General features: G+C 44.5%; 1 protein-coding gene across 9 annotated transcripts in view; it reads right to left on the reverse strand.

Annotated features, from left to right (window-relative positions):
- The window catches only part of slit1a (slit homolog 1a (Drosophila)), a 163,775-nt gene that overhangs the window by 139,589 nt on the left and 10,230 nt on the right, over positions 1 to 13,956 (reverse strand). For all 9 annotated transcript variants that reach the window (XM_036960387.1, XM_036960388.1, XM_036960393.1 and 6 more), the window contains exons 2-3: positions 6,794 to 6,865; positions 1,214 to 1,285 (exon numbers count right to left, since the gene is read on the reverse strand). In XM_036960387.1, coding sequence (XP_036816282.1) covers positions 1,214 to 1,285; positions 6,794 to 6,865 — 144 coding nt within the window. The remainder of the gene's footprint in view (positions 1 to 1,213; positions 1,286 to 6,793; positions 6,866 to 13,956) is intronic.

Consider the following 13,956-nt stretch of genomic DNA (forward strand, 5'->3'; position numbering starts at 1 on the left):
CCTTCCCCTCCCCAGGATAACAAATGAAAGAGGCTGGCAGGCTTTATGCAAATACAACCATTAAGAAAATTAGGAACAGACTGTTACTAATTGCCATTTGAAACCACAGCTTTATACTGTCTCAATGCTCCATTGGAAACACATGGGAGTGAATGGCGGTGAATGGGAATGAATGGGAGAGGAGCGGCAGGTCGGGTCGTGCCTGTAGCATAGCGTAGACAGATGTGTGGGCCCAGAGTCATAGACAGATACACAGACTGGGTTGGAGATGGAGAATTACAATGGACTTGACCTTAGTTTCTAGCGGCTCTGTTCATACTGAACTGGACCCGCTAAGTTAGTGGGTTTGGAACTAAAAGGTGCCATCTAGAACCTTAAAGGTTTTTTGGGCTGTCCCCATAGTTGAACCCTTTGAAGAATCCTTTTGGGTTGCAGGAAGAACCCTTGAGGGTTCTATGTAGAACCCTTTGTACAGAGGAACTCTACATGGAACCCAAAAAGGGTTCTACCTAGAAGCAAAATGGGTTTTTACCTGGAACCAAAAATGGTTCTCCTATGGGGACAGCCGAAGAACCCTTTTGGAACCCTTTTTTCTAAACGTGTAGGTCGAGGTGGACCTGCTAATAAGTTAGTGAGCTTTATACTAGTTTCAAAGGTGGGTAAATGCTGAGCACGGATGATGTCGTTAGACCCATTCACACCCAAGCTTAATGTGTCTCTCCTAGATCTCCATACCCTCACCTCTCACCACATGTTTAGTGACCAACTGAAGAGTGTCTCTGATGTGGTCCTCACACACACACACTGAGTGGGGCTCTTTAATATCATTGTGGCTAGAGAACTGCTCTTTTTGTACATGATGCTGCTCCATCATTTCCTGTGGCTAACACTGCTATACAGTATGGGGGTCTAGGTTTTTTTTTAATGTGTTAACCATGGTGTGGGGAGTGTGTTTGTCTATGTATTACCCTGCTGTTTACAAGCTGTTCATGCAGTCACACGTTCCAGTGATATTCACGCAAAGCCTCATGTTCCAGTGGGCCAGGGCTGTGGCCTCCTGAGGAAGGATGGGTTGGGTAAACCCAAACCTCAGCTAAATTTACCTGCTCCCAGGCCGCCACTCGCGATGGACAGGGATGTTCAAATATAGCCAACCCCTAAACCTCTTTGAGAGCAAATATGAACACGCAGACAAATGCTGTAGCCTACTTACAGTCTCTCCAGCTCCTTCATGTCATCAAACGCTCCACGCTCTATCGCTCCAATCTGATTCTCCATCAACTGTCTACAGAGAGAAAGAGAGAGAGAGAAAGAGAGAAATATAGATAGTTTCGCATAGTGCTAGATTTCTCTGAAAGTACGTGGTACTGTATAACAGCAATTGTTTGAAACTCACGCATTACGCACATGAAAAGCGTGAAATCGTTGCTCCTCACGAGCTTCCCGCCTTCTGTTCAGAAACCTCACAAGCTGACAGGTTGCCATAGCAATGTAAGCTAAAGTGACAGTTTATTTTCCCGCTAACCGTTTGACAGACTGTTTCTTCTAGTGATGAATGATTGTGCATATTTGACAGATTGTAAGTAGTTAATTACATATGCTTGTTTTTCACTGTAACATTTATATGTAGTTGTTTTCAGATTAATATGGAAATAATAAGAATTCTGTTTATGTTGAAATGGGAATAAAATGGTTTTATTCCCTATAGAACCATATTTATTCCACATACCTTCTCACATATCCCATGTGCACCTGTGTAACCGATGTGAAATGGCTAGCTAGTTAGCGGTGGTGCGGGCTAATAGTGTTTCAATCGGTGACGTCACTCGCTTTGAGACCTTGAAGTAGTGGTTCCCCTTGCTCTGCAAGGGCGGCGGCTTTTGTGGAGCGATGGGTAACGATGCTTCGTGGGTGTTGATGTGTGCAGAGGGTCCCTGGTTCGAGCCCAGGTTAGGGCGAGGAGAGGGACGGAAGCTATACTGTTACACCAAGCCTCAACTGGGTTCCTGTGGTCATCCCTCTCTCTACCCAGCTGTCCCAGAACCTACTCATCCCCTAGAGTGGGCCTACCCACACTCCGTTTTAGTATGTGTTTAGTATGTGTTTCAGTCACTCAGTCACCTAAGGCTTTAGGCGTAGGGGGAACAAGGTTGGGGTTGGGAAATGGGTGGTAAGGCCCCTTGTTAAGTGTGTGTATAGGCTGGCTAGTTCCAGCACCCCTTTTGCCCAAGGCAATGGTGTGGTCCACACTCACTCATACACACAACCACACACATATAGGGCAGTGGTGTGGTCTGGGGCTGGCTGTGGAATCTTGGCACCGGGGGGCATCTCAGGGATCATAGCCAGGAAAGAGTTTCTGAAGGTAGGTTAGTGAGGCAGGCCACTGTGCCTTGAGGTCTGGTGTGGTCTTGTGGTTAGAGGGGGAGGTGTGGAGAGGTAGGGGCAGGGGTGAGAGGCATGGGTGAATCAGGGAGAACTAGGGGAGGCATGGAGAGTCAGGGGTGAGGAGGGGGAGACTAAGGTGAGATCCAGGGCTGGGTGGTTCAAAGAACAGAGGGGGAGAAAGAGACCCACTGTAAAGCTGTCCTTGGGGCATGGGGACGTCAGAGCACTGTGTGAGTGTGTCCAAAGAGCTGCAGTGCCTGGCTAGGTGTTAGTGCTGCAGGCTTTACACACACACATGTGTACGCTGCCAAAGCTAATGCACTGGATGGTTTTGGAAGTGTTGCAATAACAGTTTAGGGAGAGACAAGCGTCCAGGTCTTAGAACCAACAGTAGTGTTCCTTCATTCAGAGAACCGTTCTGTGTGTGTGTGTGTGTGTGTGTGTGTGTGTGTGTGTGTGTGTGTGTGTGTGTGTGTGTGTGTGTGTGTGTGTGTGTGTGTGTGTGTGTGTGTGTGTGTGTGTGTGTGTGTGTGTGTGTGTCCTGTGAGGCCTCACGGCTCCACTCAGTAGTCTGTGTTTCCTCCCAATCGAATATAAATGCAAATGGCTGTTCCTGTTCCCACTCCATAAATATAAAGAGAAAAGTGTAGCTCACCTCCGCTCACTCTCTCCCCTCATGAATTTAGATGGAGGTAGAATAAGAGGAGAAAGTACTTCTGAATCTAGGTAACTTTAAACTATGGTCAGGTCAGCTCTTTCTTTGTTTTTCTTTCTCCTCATCTTTACCTCTGTCTCTGTCCCCCCCCCCCCCCCCCCCCAATATTTGAAATACTTGAGGTGAGCTTGATTTAGCTTGGCCTTGTATACAGAGTTTGAATGTATGGCACTCTCCTGTTAGTACCATTGTGCCAGACAACCCCGTTTACATTATTGTATTTGACACAGCTCTGCTGTATTGTATTGTTAGCTTAGTAGCTGTGTCCAATGGAGTTGAGTAGCGATGAGTGTTGGTGGAGTGTACCACCAACTACATCGATTCGCTATCAGTCGATTATTGTAAAAATGTCCATTCTTTAATGCTTTCCTTGTACCTATGTTTGTCTTGTGACACCGCAAGCTTTTCTTTGGGTGATGGAATCCGTAGTTTTTTTCATTAAAATAAATTTTTACATGACCTCTGCCAAGGGAGCTGTGAAGGAACATTTTATGTTTGTGCTTTTCTAATCAATTCGACTGGGTTCATGCAAGTAACTGATTGATCATGGCTGGGAGGAATCCTTACTATCAATATAAGCAATTTGGCAGTGTGCCCAGAACATTGTTTTGAGAACTGAAAGGGATATCTCAGTTTCAAGGTCTCAGCTTGGAGAGAATAAGCTTTGTGAGTAATTGGTCAGTTACATGCATGAACCAAAGGTTAATGATTAATTAATAATGAATAATGAATAACGTAAATCATGCAAAAATAACTTGTCTGTGTAAGCATTATATAAGAGAACTAGCGGGACTGCCCCGACAGAGCTCACTTCAGACCGGTACTTTATGGATCTAAGTTTGACTGTGACCTGTTGAGCTTGCTGACAATAAAGAGTGATTCATTTAACATTGACTTACAGTGTCCCTGTGTTGAATTTCCACGACAGAGCCTTTGCTTGTTAAGAGAGAAGGAGCAGCCCATCCTTGCATGGCAGATTTGTTCATTTTGTCAGGGACGCATAGAATGCACTTTTTTATCAAAAATTATGGATTCAAAATCCAACGGACAACTCTATAACAATCAGGACAAGCACAGGTACACAGTAAGCGTTAAAGAACGGATATTTATAAAAGTATCGAGTGACAGTACACGCTTGAACTTCCTACTCTATTGAAAAAATTATATTAAAAATATGGATTTCAGCACCCAAAGAAAAGCCTGCAGCTACACAGGAGAAACATAGGTACAAGAAAAGCATTAAAGAATGGACATTTTTACAAGTATCAACGAAGTATGACTTGATGTTGTGGCGATACGACAATACCAGATTTCCATGGCAAAAAATAAAACACGAATTAGACTGAACTCTATTGTCCTCTAAAAACCTACTTTATGTAAAATTGTGGGTGCTACAGCTTGCAAAATAAACTAATGTGACTCTAGGTGACAACATAATGCTGTACATTTGTAGGAATGTTTTCCTCAAGAAATGTCATCTTCTTCATGCTTTGTTTCCTTGCCCTGATACTTCAGAGTATCGCGATACTGTTATTGTGACAACCCTACTTCTGTGTGCATCGCTCTAGAAACCTGTGTGGAATATATTCATATTACAGCTACATTGTTGCTACCTAGAACCAAAGAGGGTTCATCAGCTGTCCCCATAGGATATCCCTTTGAAGAATCCCTTTTGGTTCCCGGTAGAACCCTTTTGGGTTCCATGTAGAACCATTTACACAGTTCTACCTGGAACCAAAACAGTTTCAAGCTGGAACCAAAAATGGTTCTCCTATGGGGACAGCCACAGAAACATTTTGGAACCCGTTTGTCTTAGAATGTACAGTATTGTATATATTCCTGCTCCTCCGAGTGATCCTCCATTTCCCCTCCAGACAGGAAGTCCTCAGGAGAGATTATCACGGCGACAGGCTCAATCAGCATGCTTCACTTTCTCAGACTGTCTGTCTGTGTTTCTTGTTTTTCTTTTCTGACTTGTTTCTGTATGTGAGTGAGTGAGTGCGTATGTTTTCTCAGTCGACCAGCAGACACTGTCTTTGACTGTAAGGTTAAACCGGTCTTCCTGTCAGGACCCTCCCCTGGGGTCACACTCACACCATCTCTGGGGTCGCTGGGGGTTTATGAGGCTCAAAGGTCAGGCCACTGTTAGTCCGCTGAGTCAGAGAGGGCAGAAATACGAGGGTTTCACCGCCACATGACCGCAACAGACAGACGCGTGTGTGTGTGTGTGTGTGTGTGTGTGTGTGTGTGTGTGTGTGTGTGTGTGTGCGTGCGTGCGTGCGTGCGTGCGTGCGTGCGTGCGTGCGTGCGTGCGTGCCTGCTTGCGGGTTGGTATATCTATCGTTGTGGGGACCTATAATCCACAAATGTACCAACAAGAATAGTAAAACAAGGAAAATTCTCCCACGTGGGGACATTTCCCACGTCCCCATGAGGACAAAGGCTATTTTATGCTTAAAGGTTAGGTTTAAGGTTAGGGTTAGAATTAGGGTTAGGGTTAGAATTAGGGTAAGGGGTTAGCGGTTAGATTTAGGGTTAGGAGTTAGTGTTTGGGTTTGGGTTAGGGATACGGGTTGAGGTTAGGGTTATGGTAAGAGTAGGAGTTCGGGCTGGGTTTAGAGTTAGGGGTTAGGGAAAATAGGATTTTGAATATAAATTAATTTTAGGTCCCCACAAGAATAGAAGAACATAACGTGTGTGTGTGTGTATTCTATGGGAATCAGAAAGTTTATAGTCACCCAGGGAAAAGCTGTAGTCTGACTTTTAGTGCCCCTGTAAGGAACTGTTTCCTTCTACCTCACTGGTGACAAGCTGGCGACATGGAGGCATTTAACCTCTATACGGGAATGGCGGGGAGAGGAAGGAGGGAGGGAGGGAGGGAGGGAGGGAGGGAGGGAGGGAGGGAGGGAGGGAGGGAGGGAGGGAGGGAGGGAGGGAGGGAAAGGGAAAAGGAAAGAGGGCTTTGGTTAGTAGACAGGGGGAAAGAGGCAGGTTGTGAGGAACAGAGTGAGCGAGTGGAGAAGGGTGAAGAAAGGGGAGGATAAGAGGGAGAGGGATATGGAAGGGGTAATGACGTGGCTCTAAAATAGTAGAGGCCGTAGGGGTTTCAGCATCTCAAGTTCTACAGTCAGTCTCCAGTTACATTTTAAGCATATTTCAGTCTAAAGCACTTCCCCTTACAGTGGAGCTGTTTTTAACAGCTACACACACACACACACACACACACACTTTTAACACCTACACCAGGAATCACAAGTACTGTTTAACTACTGAGTGATTCAGCGGCTGCACTTGTACATGTTAACAGGGTTTAGGACCTATTATATCCCTGAGTTAGAAGGCTAAAGACAGTATGGGAGTGGACGGTAATGTGTGTGTGTGCATATGCGTATTTGGTCATTGATGGTATAAGGGCCACTCTGAGACAGTAGAGAGAGTGTATAAGTGAGTTTATAAGAGGTCTAATGGACTCTACAGTTAGTTAGTGTGAGACATTCATTATCTCTAAAACCACTACAATGTCATCCTCACCACTAACAGTGACATAAATAATCAAGTGTCTACAGAAATAGAATAGATGGACATTGTCATGACACTTCAGAATTATTAACAGTATTGCATTTATATAATATGCATGGGAAATTCTGTGTGCATGCACACTAAGTAATGAACATAGTGTAGATTACTTACAGCACACGGAGGTACTTGAGTCCAGAAAAGTCACTCTTGGTGATGCGTGTGAGGTTATTCCCATTCAGCTCCCTGCAAAGACACACACGCGTATATTAATTATGTATCCGGTCTCTCCCTCTGGGCCTGTTCAGCCCGTTGACTCACTAACACAGTAATCAGTGGCACAGAAACAACTCTAGCTATTGATACCTGAGTCACGAGCCAACACACACACACACACACACACACACACACACACACACACACACACACACACACACACACACATACAGTGGGGCAAAAAAGTATTTAGTCAGCCACCAATTGTGCAAGTTCTCCCACTTAAAAAGATGAGAGAGAATGAGAAGAAAAAAAATCCACAAAATCACATTGTAGGATTTTTAATGAATTTATTTGCAAATGATGGTGGAAAATAAGTATTTGGTCAATAACAAAAGTTTATCTCAATACTTTGTTATATACCCTTTGTTGGCAATGACAGAGGTCAAACGTTTTCTGTAAGTCTTCACAAGGTTTTCACACACTGTTGCTGGTATTTTGGCCCATTCCTCCATGCAGATCTCCTCTAGAGCAGTGATGTTTTGGGGCTGTTGCTGTGCAACACGGACTTTCAACTCCCTCCAAAGATTTTCTATGGGGTTGAGATCTGGAGACTGGCTAGGCCACTCCAGGACCTTGAAATGCTTCTTACAAAGCCACTCCTTCGTTGCCCGGGCGGTGTGTTTGGGATCATTGTCATGCTGAAAGACCCAGCCACGTTTCATCTTCAATGCCCTTGCTGATGGAAGGAGGTTTTCACTCAAAATCTCACGATACATGGCCCCATTCATTCTTTCCTTTACACGGATCAGTCGTCCTGGTCCCTTTGCAGAAAAACAGCCCCAAAGCATGATGTTTCCACCCCATGCTTCACAGTAGGTATGGTGTTCTTTGGATACAACTCAGCATTCTTTGTCCTCCAATATTTTGGTTTCATCTCACCATATGACATTCTCCCAATCTTCTTCTGGATCATCCAAATGCTCTCTAGCAAACTTCAGACGGGCGTGGACATGTACTGGCTTAAGCAGGGGGACACGTCTGGCACTGCAGGATTTGAGTCCCTGGTGGCGTAGTGTGTTACTGATGGTAGGCTTTGTTACTTTAGTCCCAGCTCTCTGCAGGTCATTCACTAGGTCACCCCGTGTTGTTCTGGGATTTTTTGCATTTTGACCCCACAGGGTGAGATCTTGCGTGGAGCCCCAGATCGAGGGAGATTATCAGTGGTCTTGTATGTCTTCCATTTCCTAATAATTGCTACGACAGTTGATTTCTTCAGACCAAGCTGCTTACTTATTGCAGATTCAGTCTTCCCAGCCTGGTGCAGGTCTACAATTTTGTTTCTGGTGTCCTTTGACAGCTCGTTGGTCTTGGCCATAGTGGAGTTTGGAGTGTGACTGTTTGAGGTTGTGGACAGGTGTCTTTTATACTGATAACAAGTTCAAACAGGTGCCATTAATACAGGTAACGAGTGGAGGACAGAGGAGCCTCTTAAAGAAGAAGTTACAGGTCTGTGAGAGCCAGAAATCTTGCTTGTTTGGAGGTGACCAAATACTTATTTTCCACCATAATTTGCAAATAAATTCATTAAAAATCCTACAATGTGATTTTCTGGATTTTTTTTCTCATTTTGTCTGTCATAGTTGAAGTGTACCTATGATGAAAATTACTGGCCTCTCTCATCTTTTAAGTGGGAGAACTTACACAATTGGTGGCTGACTAAATACTTTTTAGCCCCACTGTATATACAGTGCCTTGCGAAAGTATTCGGCCCCCTTGAACTTTGCGACCTTTTGCCTCATTTCAGGCTTCAAACATAAAGATATAAAACTGTATTTTTTTGTGAAGAATCAACAACAACACAATCATGAAGTGGAACAACATTTATTGGATATTTCAAACTTTTTTAACAAATCAAAAACTGAAAAATTGGGCGTGCAAAATTATTCAGCCCCCTTAAGTTAATACTTTGTAGCGCCACCTTTTGCTGCGATTACAGCTGTAAGTCGCTTGGGGTATGTCTCTATCAGTTTTGCACATCGAGAGACTGAAATGTTTTTCCCATTCCTCCTTGCAAAACAGCTCGAGGCCAGTGAGGTTGGATGGAGAGCATTTGTGAACAGCAGTTTTCAGTTCTTTCCACAGATTCTCAATTGGATTCAGGTCTGGACTTTGACTTGGCCATTCTAACACCTGGATATGTTTATTTTTGAACCATTCCATTGTAGATTTTGCTTTATGTTTTGGATCATTGTCTTGTTGGAAGACAAATCTCCGTCCCAGTCTCAGGTCTTTTGCAGACTCCATCAGGTTTTCTTCCAGAATGGTCCTGTATTTGGCTCCATCCATCTTCCCATCAATTTTAACCATCTTCCCTGTCCCTGCTGAAGAAAAGCAGGCCCAAACCATGATGCTGCCACCACCATGTTTGACAGTGGGGATGGTGTGTTCAGCTGTGTTGCTTTTACGCCAAACATAACGTTTTGCATTGTTGCCAAAAAGTTCAATTTTGGTTTCATCTGACCAGAGCACCTTCTTCCACATGTTTGGTGTGTCTCCCAGGTGGCTTGTGGCAAACTTTAAACGACACTTTTTATGGATATCTTTAAGAAATGGCTTTCTTCTTGCCACTCTTCCATAAAGGCCAGATTTGTGCAATATACAACTGATTGTTGTCCTATGGACAGAGTCTCCCACCTCAGCTGTAGATCTCTGCAGTTCATCCAGAGTGATCATGGGCCTCTTGGCTGCATCTCTGATCAGTCTTCTCCTTGTATGAGCTGAAAGTTTAGAGGGACGGCCAGGTCTTGGTAGATTTGCAGTGGTCTGATACTCCTTCCATTTCAATATTATCGCTTGCACAGTGCTCTTTGGGATGTTTAAAGCTTGGGAAATCTTTTTGTATCCAAATCCGGCTTTAAACTTCTTCACAACAGTATCTCGGACCTGCCTGGTGTGTTCCTTGTTCTTCATGATGCTCTCTGCGCGTTTAATGGACCTCTGAGACTATCACAGTGCAGGTGCATTTATACGGAGACTTGATTACACACAGGTGGATTGTATTTATCATCATTAGTCATTTAGGTCAACATTGGATCATTCAGAGATCCTCACTGAACTTCTGGAGACAGTTTGCTGCACTGAAAGTAAAGGGGCTGAATAATTTTGCACGCCCAATTTTTCAGTTTTTGATTTGTTAAAAAAGTTTGAAATATCCAATAAATGTCGTTCCACTTCATGATTGTGTCCCTCTTGTGGTTGATTCTTCACAAAAAAATACAGTTTTATATCTTTATGTTTGAAGCCTGAAATGTGGCAAAAGGTCGCAAAGTTCAAGGGGGCCGAATACTTTCGCAAGGCACTGTATAAGCATGGACACAAACACAATCATACATTTTTCTTTTATTTAACCTCTTTTTCACAGGGAGTCCCATTCAGGCCTTTCTCAAGGGAGCCCTGCATATACATCATTTACACATTTACATCATTTACACATACCACATAATAAAAACAATCACATTCCTCAGCAAATATTGTAGGTCCTTAAAGATGCCCTCTGCTATCTTAAGCACAACAAATTTGTAACATATTGCACAAATTGGATTCGTAGTCTATTATACAAATTGCAAAATTCGTAACATATCACACAAAATGGATGACATAGTACACATTTGTATGACATAGTACACATTTGTATGACGTAGTACACAAAAAAACAGGACGACTTTTGGTTCGTGAGTGCAACTTTAAAACTACTGGCTGACATTATACAAAGTTTGAGGCTGCATCTTTAATCAACAACTTGAACTGCCCTCCGAGAGACAGCTTCACATCAAGTTGTAGGGATTTCTCTAGATAATTCCATACATGGGATGCAAAGAAACTTAAAGCAGCTATATATTTCATCTTCCTTTACAAATGGCACACTTTGCCCCAGGCAGTGCCAACACAGATGCAAATATGCGTTAAGAATACCAGGCATTGAAGACTGACACGGGTGTTTCTATAATCTTGTTCACACACTGCTCTTGCATTTACAATGTACATTGTACATGTTTCCATTTGTAGCTTGAGGGGAAGAAGGAGAGAGAGAGAGAGAGAGAGAGAGAGGAGAAAGAGGGATGCCCTTTATGGAGCATATTGGAGTGGTGTAGAGACAGGAGTGTAACAGCTTCCCCTTGATGCATGGACAGCAGAGTCCCTGCCCATCTTTCTAAAACATCTGAAACCCTACCTCTTCAAAGATTATCTTAAATAAGACATCTCAGTCTTATTCCCCCGAGCACTGATTTTGATGATTACTTTGCTGAGGAGAAATGTACTTACTGCAACTGTGGTATGTGGTTGTCTCACCTACAGTAGCTATCTTAAGATGAATTCACTAACTGTAAGTTGCTCAGCTATATTAAAAAAATGTCAACGTAAAATGTAAGAGAGCGCCAATAATTATAATTCTATCAGAGCACCTCACTCAAATATCACTAGCTCATTTCAAATGGAATCCACGTCTCTCTTTCTCTACTCTCTCCACCTCCCTATCTCTGGGTCCACCATCAGAGACCGAGAGGATTAGCAGTAGCCACTAGCTGGTCCAGGGGATTTGGGACAGGACATGGGGCCAGCCGGGCGAGAAAGCTAAGTGCTGTGGATATGATGAAACCAGCCTTCCTGCTGTGGGCTGGCCATCACTCGGGAAAGGAAAGGAGGGATGGAGAGATGGAGGTAGGGAGATAGAGAGAGGTGAAGAGGGGGATAGGAGGAGTTAGGGACAGAGTTAAAGATGGAGGGAGGTGGAGAGGAGGGGGAGGGATAGAAAGGTATGAAGTGGCTGGTACCAGATAGGGCTGGAGATATAGAGTTGAGCAGTCTATCTTCCATGTTGACAATAAATGCTCCATGACAACACGATTCTAATATGTATTTTAGAATGGGACTGTCTTAGAACTCTTAGTAGCAACCTTTCGCAACCCATTAAGACGCTAAATGTCAAACCCAGTTTGCTACGTGCAAGCGTGTATTTGTGTGTGTTTGGCAGCACGAGAGAACGGGTGGAGAGAAACAGATCGTCTCAGCAGTAGATGGCATCCTCCCACTTAGAAGAGCTGCAGAGTACACGCACAGACTCAAGCACAGGCACACACCGTTTTCGTCAGTCAGTAGGGCTAGTATATGTCTTCTTACTCAGGATTAAAACGGAACAGTGCATGGTCCACCCCTCCTCCACTCCTAAAACCAAAAAGCCTCACTTCACTGCTATGCCGAAAGCAGTGCAGTCTCCCTCTCTCCCTCTCGTCTAATGACCACTCAAGGGACTATAGCACAGTGCAGCGGGGCGGGAGAGAGAGTGGTCATTACAGACAGATGGTGTGTGTGTGTGTGTGTGTGTGTGTGTGTGTGTGTGTGTGTGTGTGTGTGTGTGTGTGTGTGTGTGTGTGTGTGTGTGTGTGTGTGTGTGTGTGTGTGTGTGTGTGTGTGTGTGTGTGTGTGTGTATGTGTGTGTGTGTGTGTGTGTGTGTGTGTGTGTGTGTGTGTGTGTGTGTGTGTGTGTGTGTGTGTGTGTGTGTACACAGGTGCATCGACCAACCGGCCACGGGAAATAAATAATAGAGTGAGTTTCATTAGCCCGGAGTCTGATACACACACATGTGCTGTTCATTACAGGTATACACACACACTCTTGGGTTCCCAACGTCTCATCTACAGGGTGGCCTTCACTGATGTCCCACAAGGAATTGTGGGACGAAGCAAAAGAAGAGAGGAGAAAGAGAGAGGTTGGGGAAGCGGGCTAGTCATATAAACAAGCAGAACCTCTCCATTCTTCTCTCCTTCTGTTGTCAATTACTATAGGTTTGTATATGTCCCCTGGTCACACACACAATGCAGTACATGAGAGACGATTGGCTCATAATTGTTAGAGGCCTGAACTGCTTCTCTGGAGCACAAGCACTTTGGGAAAGATGGATGAGCTGGGTCAGCACAGACCTCCAGCAGTGGTAAGGTTAGATCTCCAAGGGCCTGACCCTACCTGAGGAAGCTTCATAACCCAGAGGAGAGCCTTCTCTCTGGGGTAACAACCCAAACCCAGGTCCCTGTCTGAGAGGGGCCTGGGTAGCTCAGGTCAACAGAGACCAGCTGTCTTTCACATCAGACGTGGGGAGACTCCTCAGCAAGGGGCTGGTGATGCTTGGAGACACACAAACACACCTCTAACCCTCTTTCCAGAAGCATGGGGACATACACACGTCTTTCCCTCATCTCGCAGAGGCGTGGAGAGGGAAATTGACAGTGAAATTCTGAACGCTACATGCTTGGATGGAAGTCGAAGTTGAGTTGAACCCTCAGTTGGGCTGAGCTAAAGAGAAAGGGTCATATGGAGTACATATGGACTCTGAACACAGCTACAGTTCACTACAGTCACCGCACCACTGAGAATGGGAGTGAGGGTTGCATTTAGTTCCATTCAAGCTTGGCTCCTAGTGCCAACATACTTCCTGGAGAATCTTGTAGATTTATGACATCACTGACTAATCCTTCTTCATCTCATCCTTGCCCAGTGGCCACCTGTAAAGACTTCCTGGTTCAGTATACCTTTGGGGGAGCCCATTACATACACGCCACCGGTCTCACACACACAGCAACAGTCTACGAATCTATAACTCAGAGGCAGCAGAGGAGAAGAAACAACGCTGAAAAAGTCATTATGTTTATTCCTGCCATCTGTTGAGTTCCCTGGGCTAGGCTGAGTTGAGCAGAGAGAGAAGGAAGGCAGGCTGCATTGGGAAAGACCAGGTTTGAATTTAGCAATATTATTATTATGTGAAATGGAATCCAGAGCGGGAGGGAGAAAAAGCAAACACTTACGATGCTCACACAAAATGCATGCACACGCACACGTGTTCATATGTACATATACGGTGCATATAACATTTTAATAGCTAAGCACATGTGCACATAAATACACATATTCTGCTAACACACGCATGGTGCATATAAATACACACACACACACACTCCTGTTTGGTGGAGAGCCAGAGAAGCAGTGTTTGTAGCTATAGAGTCATTTGTTGTGGACAGCTTTGGGCTGGGAGGGCAGAGGACACATACTGATGGAGGGAGAGCTC

This window comes from Oncorhynchus mykiss, chromosome 23 (genome assembly GCF_013265735.2).
Source record: "Oncorhynchus mykiss isolate Arlee chromosome 23, USDA_OmykA_1.1, whole genome shotgun sequence".
Classification (NCBI taxonomy): Eukaryota; Metazoa; Chordata; class Actinopteri; order Salmoniformes; family Salmonidae; genus Oncorhynchus; species Oncorhynchus mykiss.